The sequence below is a fragment of the Manihot esculenta genome, chromosome 3 (genome assembly GCF_001659605.2).
Source record: "Manihot esculenta cultivar AM560-2 chromosome 3, M.esculenta_v8, whole genome shotgun sequence".
NCBI classification, from domain to species: domain Eukaryota; kingdom Viridiplantae; phylum Streptophyta; class Magnoliopsida; order Malpighiales; family Euphorbiaceae; genus Manihot; species Manihot esculenta.
Window position 1 is genome coordinate 410,479 of NC_035163.2, and position 8,867 is coordinate 419,345.

The 8,867-nt window shown below is 39.6% G+C and overlaps 2 protein-coding genes across 2 annotated transcripts; one reads left to right on the forward strand and one right to left on the reverse strand.

Moving 5' to 3' along the window:
• LOC110611090 (probable LRR receptor-like serine/threonine-protein kinase At3g47570) lies at positions 1-3,678 on the forward strand. The gene is made up of 2 exons (XM_021751214.2): positions 1-2,759; positions 2,851-3,678. The coding sequence occupies exons 1-2, from the start codon at positions 104-106 to the stop codon at positions 3,201-3,203; spliced, it is 3,009 nt and encodes a 1,002-aa protein (XP_021606906.1). The 5' UTR covers positions 1-103; the 3' UTR covers positions 3,204-3,678.
• A 68-nt stretch (positions 3,679-3,746) lies between these two features.
• LOC110610786 lies at positions 3,747-5,844 on the reverse strand. Its single transcript, XM_021750860.1, has one exon. It carries the CDS (start codon positions 5,371-5,373, stop codon positions 4,279-4,281), a length of 1,095 nt encoding a protein of 364 aa, XP_021606552.1. The 5' UTR covers positions 5,374-5,844; the 3' UTR covers positions 3,747-4,278.
• Between the last annotated feature and the right edge of the window lie 3,023 nt (positions 5,845-8,867).

Consider the following 8,867-nt stretch of genomic DNA (forward strand, 5'->3'; position numbering starts at 1 on the left):
TCGCTATTACTTCAAATTTTCTTAGGCCATCTCCAACGCCAAAATAGAAACTGGCGCAGCGTTGGAGATGGCCTAAACCTCAACTCTCAATCTCTTAATTTCCATGGCGGTTTTCCTTGCAAGTTCAAATTTTTGCATTTACGTTACTACTCTGTTTTTGTGCTTGGGCTGTATAGTTGGAGCAACGAATAAAAATGATCAGCTGGCGTTGCTTGAGATCAAGGCCAAGATGACTAGTGACCCTCTTGGCGTCCTTAGCTCCTGGAATTCTTCTGCTCATTTTTGCCAGTGGTATGGTGTGATATGCGGCAAAAGGCACACAAGGGTCACCGAGTTGAACCTAAACTCCTTGCTTCTTCAGGGTTCAATTTCACCATACTTGGGGAACCTCACCTTTCTACGTGTCTTGCAGCTTCAAGACAACTCCCTCAGTCACGACATCCCCCATGAAATTGGCCGTCTGCGGAGGCTACAATTTCTTGACTTAAGCGATAATATGCTCACTGGAGAAATTCCGGCCAATATATCTGGTTGCTCCAATCTAGTAAGCTTGGGACTTAGTTCCAACAGGTTGACTGGGAGAATTCCAAAGGAATTGAGTTCCTTATCAAAGCTCCGTTTCTTATTTATCGATCTCAACCATCTAACTGGAGGGATCCCTCCATTTCTGGGAAACCTCTCATGTCTGGAGTTTCTCCAGACAACCCGTAACAATTTTGGTGGAAGTATGCCTGAAACTCTTGGCAAGTTAAACAGATTGTATTACATGTCTATGGGTTCAAACATGTTTTCTGGCATTGTCCCTTCCTCAATGTACAATCTTTCTTACATGAGAGTATTTTGTGTACCTGAAAATCGACTTCAAGCAACTATACCCTCAAACTTGGGCAACATTTTTCCAAACCTCGTGGAATTTAACATTGGTGATAACCAATTTACTGGATCCATTCCTGCTTCCTTATCCAATGCTTCAAACTTGGAGAGACTCACTACTGCAATTAATGGGCTTTCTGGGAATGTACCTTCCTTGGAGAAGTTGCATAAGCTATGGTGGCTGAGTATTTCCACCAACTATCTTGGAACCGCCCGAGACGGTGACCTGAGCTTTTTCTCCTCTGTGACCAATGTGACAAGCTTGGTGTGGTGTTCGATAAGCGCCAATAATTTTGGAGGGTTGCTGCCTGCTTTCATCACTAATTTTACCAGCCTCTCCATTCTGACGATGGATGAAAATCAAATTTCTGGAAGCATCCCATCTGGGTTAGGAAATTTGATCAACTTAGAGCTGCTAGATGTGGGAAACAATCGATTGGTTGGTGTAATTCCTGAAGAAATTGGAAAACTTCAGAAGCTGAACAAGTTGAATCTGCACGGAAATAAATTTTCTGGCAGCATTCCACCCTCAATGGGAAATTTGACATCGCTGTGCTATCTCAATCTGCACCAAAATAATTTGTTCGGCAGTATTCCTCCAAGCCTTGGGAAATGCCAAAATTTAGTGTCTTTCAGTCTCAATGAAAACAATCTTAGTGGTCCAATCCCGAGAGAAATCGTAAGCATTTCATCCTTGGCAATCAATATGAACCTGTCTCATAACTATTTGACTGGTTCTCTTCCAAAGGAAATGGGAATTTTGACAAATCTAGGAACATTCGATGTTTCTCATAATATGTTGTCTGGAGAAATTCCCAGTACCCTCGGCAGTTGCACAAGCTTAGAATTTTTGCATATGCAACGCAACTTCTTCCAGGGTGCCATTCCTGCGACTTTAAGTTCGCTGAAGGGTCTCCAAGTTTTGGATTTTTCTCACAACGATCTGACCGGAACAGTTCCAGGATTTTTTCAGGAGTTTCGGTTTCTGAGGATATTGAATCTATCTTTCAATGATCTTGAAGGTATGGTGCCAATAGAAGGAATCTTTAAGAATGCAAGTGCAATCTCAGTCGCCGGAAATAGTAAACTGTGCGGCGGCATTGCTAAATTTCAGCTGCCTAAATGCAACTTTAAAGAGACAAGAAAAGGGAAGCTGACCCTTTCCCTGAAACTGGTAATAGCTGCTTCTGGAGCTCTTTGTGTAGCACTTGCTTCACTTTCTCTATTTATATTGGTGTCTAAGAGGAAAAGAGTAGAACCAACTTCAATTTCTTTAGAGTATTCGCCTTTTCGAATAGCTTACCAAAGTCTTTGTAATGCTACCGAAGGTTTCTCGTCGTCTAATTTGCTTGGAGTGGGTAGTTTCGGTTCTGTCTATAAAGGTATTCTACAAGATGAGAAAGTAGTTGCAGTGAAGGTGTTAAATCTTTTGCACCCTGCAGCTTCCAAAAGTTTCAAGGGTGAATGCAAGGTGTTACGCAACGTTAGACATCGAAATCTCGTCAAGCTCATGACTGTATGCTCTAGTGTAGATCATCAAGGAAATGATTTCAAAGCTCTAGTTTATGAATTCATGGTTAATGGAAATCTAGATGGTTGGTTGCATCCAATGTCCATAACCAATGAGTCACCTAGGAGTCTGAATTTTCGCCAGAGATTAAACATTGCCATTGACATTGCTAGTGCGCTGGAGTATCTTCACCATGGTTACCAATCACCTGTAGTTCATTGTGATCTGAAGCCTAGTAATGTTCTCCTTGATGGTGAAATGGTGGGACATCTAGGAGATTTTGGCTTGGCAAGATTCTTCCCACAAGCCACCAACAGCTACACAAGTGAATCAAGCACCATTGGAGTAAGAGGATCTGTTGGTTACACTGCTCCAGGTATGCTCTATGCTTGTTTCCTCGACGATTTCCAATTTACTTTCATTGTCTGAGATGTTGGGATTTGAATTTTTTTTTTTTTCTGATGCAGAATATGGTATGGGAAATGAAGTGTCAACATGGGGTGACATGTATAGTTATGGCATTTTATTGTTGGAGATATTCACGGGAAAGAGACCCACTGATGAAATGTTTAATGATAGCTTCAATCTCCATAACTATACAGAAACAGCCTTACCAGATGAAGTGGAGAAAATCTTGAATCCGAGTCTTGCCCAAGAAATAAAAGAAGAGATTAGCAGGAGAGATAGCCATGTAGTTGAAGAGTGTCTGATTTTAATATTTGAAATAGGGGTTGCTTGCTCTGCTGAAGTACCCAGTGAACGGATGAACATTACTGATGCCACTGCTAAGTTGCAGGTGATCAAAAGGAAACTCTCTTAAAAAGTGAAAACAACCACATGGATCACCAATCATCCTATTGTATTTTTAAATGAAATCAGTTCATTGATTTGATATATCACTGTCGTTTGTTTAAGTGTATTCCCCTTGTAAATTGCTAAAATCCACAGTCAAAAGAGTTTTAATGCTGTTTTTTCTTTTTCTTTTTTTTTTGGTTTAATATAGTATATATTTTTGGTGTTTTTCTGACGTGGAAATGCTCGACAATAGGCAAGAGCTTGCTCACTTTAACTAAACATCTGTTTTTGTTTCCCAGTAATTGTACTTAAAGCTTTGTAAGATGGAGATTAAAGTGTCTTAAATAGTTTATTAATTTTACTAAGCATATTGGATGATAACTGAGAAGCATGAAAAACTAGTATACGGCGCTTTCAGACATGGCATTTGCTACGCAGGTGGTTCCTACGTGGCTTCCATGCAAATCAAATTATATAGATTAACAATACTAAACTTTATTAATAGTAAATTTTAGTTTATAATATAAAACTTTTTAAATTTAACAAGACCCCACAATTAAATCACTGCTAAATATAAATGGCAAAAAGATCTTAATACTTATTTAAGCATTTTTGCGTCACAATTACATACTGTAATTACACAAGACATTTTGCATGATCATTCTTTCTACTTCACGAGTAACAAAGCATTCTATAGTCGACTGGCTCAGTTTCTGTTATCACAAGCAATGTGAACTGGAAACGGAAATATTCTGAAAGCTTGCAATTTTTTCATGATGATGTGATTTCCCAGCTGAACAGACAGTCTAATTCCATTGCAACACAACACATCACTCAAATTAACTGGCTGGTAAAAGAAAATCTCCATGGTTTGAATTGAAATGATTAGAAAGACTCGTGCAATTCCTAAAACGTCGTGCTTTTGAAGTAGGATTGTCTCTGAAACTGAAATAATTCCATTTTTTAGCATCAAAGATGCTGTTCTTGCAACAAATTACCATGGCCATAGTGCAAGGCTAGTAGATGAATGAGGCGGCTGTATACACAGCCAGGTAAATAAGGAGGCACGATAGTCCATACGGCCAATTAGGCAATAATGCCTAAGCACCAGGTGGGAGTCTAGCCTTCTGAGGCTTCCTTTGCTTAAGCTTCACCTTCACATTAATGCCATTATCTATGATAGACTGAAGCACAATCTGAAGCTTGCCCTCCAATTTCTCACCTTTTCTTGGTGTGTAAAACACATTGTGAATGTCATCTGCCAAAGCCCTTTGTGCTAGAATTGTTCCTACAGCATCACAAGCGGCTGCATTCCTTGTTGAGGGCAGATCAAATTTTATATCTTTAGATATAGAATGTGCCACAGCCACCACCTTGCTTGTAACCCGGTGAATAATGCAGGCACGGACAGAGGCTTTTGATATGAAAATGTCCAAACAAAATGGTTCATGGTAAGGAGCAGTGAGCTGATTGAAAGTTGGAGTTCTGACCTTATTTTTCCCAACACTGCCAGAGCCATCCATATTATCAATAAGCACAGAATAGACTCTTTCGTTCTTCACTATCTGTGGAAGGTTTTTTACTTCAAAAGCTGAACCACAACTTGGGTGTTCCTTCTTTTTGATTTCTTTATTGATATCATACTTCTTTGAAGATTCCTTCTTTTCCTTTCCCTTAAGACCATCGTTTCTCTTTGAGGACTTCTTCCTGTGAAATTCAAAATTGTACTCTTCGAACTCCTTGGAGTCCCGGTCAAGCTTATAAAAAAGATTGCCTCGAATTCTCATATTGTCAATCTCATCAAAATCAGAGTCACCCTTCAAAGATTCTGCATAATGATCCTGCTCATTAGATACTTCAGTAGCAGACTGAGACTCTGCTTCCATTTCCCCATCTAGCCCTTTGTAGGCATGAGCTAAACCTGATGAAATTTGCCACGCATCATCATCCACAAGCTCAATATCATAACGTTCCAAACACGATCTTCCATGGCTGAATAATGGGGAAAGATGAATATTACTAGAGTAATTTGCTGAAGGTTTTCGTCTGTTATCAACTGATGCTGTCGTAGGTGTGGCAACTGTCTTATCAACAATAGCGGAAGCCTTTGTGCAAAGACTAGACACCATTAAGATGAAATGGGAATTCACTAGCGATGTGAGACTGGTGGGTTTCTTAAATAGTAGCAATGTCATTTTGGATAAGCAGAATTTGTAATACCAAATGAAGTGAAGCGTAAGCGGTTCTCAGATGGGTAAAATATCAAACGTTTGGTGGGCGATACAGCGACACTGAGAAATCTCTCAATAGCAGTCGCTGCAACTTGTCCTCATTTTCCTGCACTACTGTGACGCGATTCACGAGTAGAGGCAGATCTGCGGTGGTGACTAGTTCAACGTCATCAACAATAGCCAGTGGATACTTTCGAATAGATGTGAGAGGTTGCAGAGAGAGAGAGAGATACCGGGAGGGAGAATGAAATTGAGATAGAAGAAAAGGGATTTAATTTTAGGGATTTAAAACTCCCAAATAGAAAAGTTTATTTATGTTGCAAATAGAGGGACTTACGTTTGTGACGTAAATAAATTTTAATAAATAAAATTTTTCGTGATAAATGATTTACAAACAGCTTTTCAAATGTATCTAAATTTTGTTTGTGGATTGCAAACAAATATAACAATTCGCTTGTAGATTTTATAACATTCATTTGAGTCACAATGGATATATGCGCTTATGTTTTTCTATTATAAAATCTTTTCGACCAGCATGGTGAATGGAACATTGGTACTGGTGTAGCCTATAATATTTTTTAGTATTAAATTCCATGGAAGTCTAATAGAATAAATCGAATTTAAATTATAAGTAAAGTATTTATTATTTAAATTTATTTATATAAATAATTAATTTAATACAAAAATATATTTTATAGGATAAACTGTAATTTAGTCCTTCTAGTTTAGTGAAATATAACCTTTTGTCCCTCTGTTTTAAAAAATCTTCAATTTAGTCACTTTGATTTTTAAAAACTATGACATTAGTCCCTCCCGTTAAATTTTCAATTAAATCACCATTAATTTTAGTTAAAAAGACTAAAATACCCATTCTCTCTCCTTCCTCTTCCTCCTCTTCTTCTTCTTCTTCCCGATCTCCTTCTTCTTTTTCTTATTCTTCTTCTTCTCCTACCAAAAAGATGAAGCAAGAACAGAACCATGAGGTGAAGATGGTGGAGTGGTTGAAAATCTTTAATCTTTCTTGTTTTTGTTGGTTTCTCTCTCTTGTTCTTGCTTATTTGCAAAGGAAGCTGTGCTGGGTTGAGTTTTAAGATAAGAATCAGTTTAGAGAGAGAGAGAGAGAGGTTTGGGGATTTGAAGCGTTAGATTTGTCACAAAATGCACTCACTGGTAGCTTACCTCCAAGCCTGTTTTAGCTTCAGAACCTGACAAAGCTTCTCTTAATTGCTAATGACATTTCCGGTTCGATTCCTCCTGAGGTGGAAAACTGTGTCTCTCTTATTCGTCTTCGGCTTGTTAATAACAAAATCAGTGGAGAAATTCCAAAAGAAATCGGGCCCCTGAAAAACCTCAGTTTCCTCGACTTGTCTGAAAACCATATTTATGGAACGCTGCCAGCAGAAATTGGCAATTGCAATGAGCTGCTGATGCTGAACTTAAGCAACAATACCCTTCGAGGCACTCTGCCTAGCTCTTTATCTTCTTTTAATTTGAGTTGGAATGCACTCACTGGGACGATTCCACCCTAGATTTATGCTCTGAACAAATTATCCATTCTTGATCTCTCACACAATGAACTGGAAGGAGATCTGATAGCACTTGCAGGACTCGAAAATCTTGTTTCTCTAAACATCTCTCACAATAATTTCACAGGCTATCTTCCCGACAACAAGCTTTTCCAACAGTTATCAGAAACAGAAATGGCAGAAAACCAGGGACTGTGTTCTAAGGGTCGAGACTCATGTTTCCTTAGAAAAGCCACATCGATGAGCATGTCAAATAACAGTAAATTGAAGAGATCACATAGACTTAAACTTGTCATTGCATTGCTTATCACCTTAACTATAGCAATGGCAACTTTTGGAGCAATTGCAGTTTTCAGAGCTCGAAAACTGATGAGAGATGATTGCGAATCCGAGATGGGAGGGGATTCATGGCCTTGGTGTAACAGCCCGGAAATCCGGACCGCTACCGGCGCTAGGATCCAGATCGGCATAAGGCCGCCGGGAACCGTAGCAAGCCTGACATAACCTGTAATCCTGTTTAATCCCATACATGATCAACAATACTCATAAACCTGTAAACATTCTCATATAACAACCAAGCTCAACCTGTACATAAACATAAACATAACATAAACCTCCACTGGAGCCCTCATCAAATGCTCCAATGGGGTATCTCATCATACATAAGCTTGGTTGAAACATAGCCTCATATCTCATATCATAAAGACCATGTACATACAAGTGGGATTAACAATCTGTATTGGTCAAGCACAACTCTATCCTCAATATTCAAATTACATAACATAACTTAAAACACTTTTACATTACATCATAACACAATTGTCATGTCCACAATCTAACTATTACATAAACATAGCTTCCATACTCTGGCTAACCTCCTGATCTACCCTGTACCTGCACATTTGGGGTTAGGGGAGAGGGGTGAGCTACAAAGCCCAGTGAGCAGAATAGAGAAAACATATATTAAAATATTTCATGCTTCCATGAAATGCAACACATCACAAACATATCACATAAGGATGGTATTGTCACCTATAGTCCTCAACATAGTCCAATCGTGCCAGGGGCGTAGAATGGGCCTCACTGGTCTTTCTCTTACATACATAACATAACATAACATTCCAATATGCCAGGGGCGTAGAATGGGCCTCACTGGTCTTTCTCTTAACATAGTCCAGGGGCGTAGAATGGGCCTCACTGGCAATCCATACCGTATCCTCATCATATCATATCATAGGAGGACTAGAGGATCATCCAATAGCCAATCCGCATCCACATCATATTATGCAATGCAACATATTCGTGATTACTAATGCAAACACCCTATAATATCACATGGCATATATGATGCATGAACATGCTCAAAAAGTTATATTTCATTTATTTAAAAACTTAAGGTTTATTCCACTCACCTCTGGCTGAAGCTCTACAGACTCTGAAGCAGCTATCTCACTGCTGGGGCCCTCGGTTCCTCGGGTCCGAACCTACACAGGAGGACTCAAATGAGGGACCTAACATTATGAACATAACTCTAATCTACTCCCCAAAAACCCCCTAAAACATCATGAAATAATCATAGAAACACATGCATGAAATGGCTGGACAGGGCACTTTTGGCGGCAGGTTCGGCGGTCGAAAGTCCCTCCAGAGCCGAAAGTCAGGTACTTTCGGCGGCACCTTCGGCGGCCGAAAGTCCCAGACAGAGACGAAAGTCTCTTTTCGGGGGCAACTTCGGCAGCCGAATGCTGCCTCCACAAAGGGGGTTCGGCTGCCGAAAGTCACTTCGGCGGCCGAACCTGAGCTTCTCCCGAAGGGCAAAAACTCAGCTCCTCTATGCACATTTCGCCTCCCAAGCTCAAATCATGCAAAAACTAGTTCTAAAACATGCATACATATCATACATTACACCTAGGGGGTCTCAAACTAGCATAT

Excerpts from the sequence above, each read along its gene's own strand:
- LOC110611090 (XM_021751214.2), top strand. The coding sequence starts at position 104 with ATGGCGGTTTTCCTTGCAAGTTCAAATTTTTGCATTTACGTTACTACT. Across the intron at positions 2,760-2,850 it reads TGTTGGTTACACTGCTCCAG|AATATGGTATGGGAAATGAA; the intron begins GTATGCTCTATG and ends TTTCTGATGCAG.
- LOC110610786 (XM_021750860.1), bottom strand. The coding sequence starts at position 5,373 with ATGACATTGCTACTATTTAAGAAACCCACCAGTCTCACATCGCTAGTG.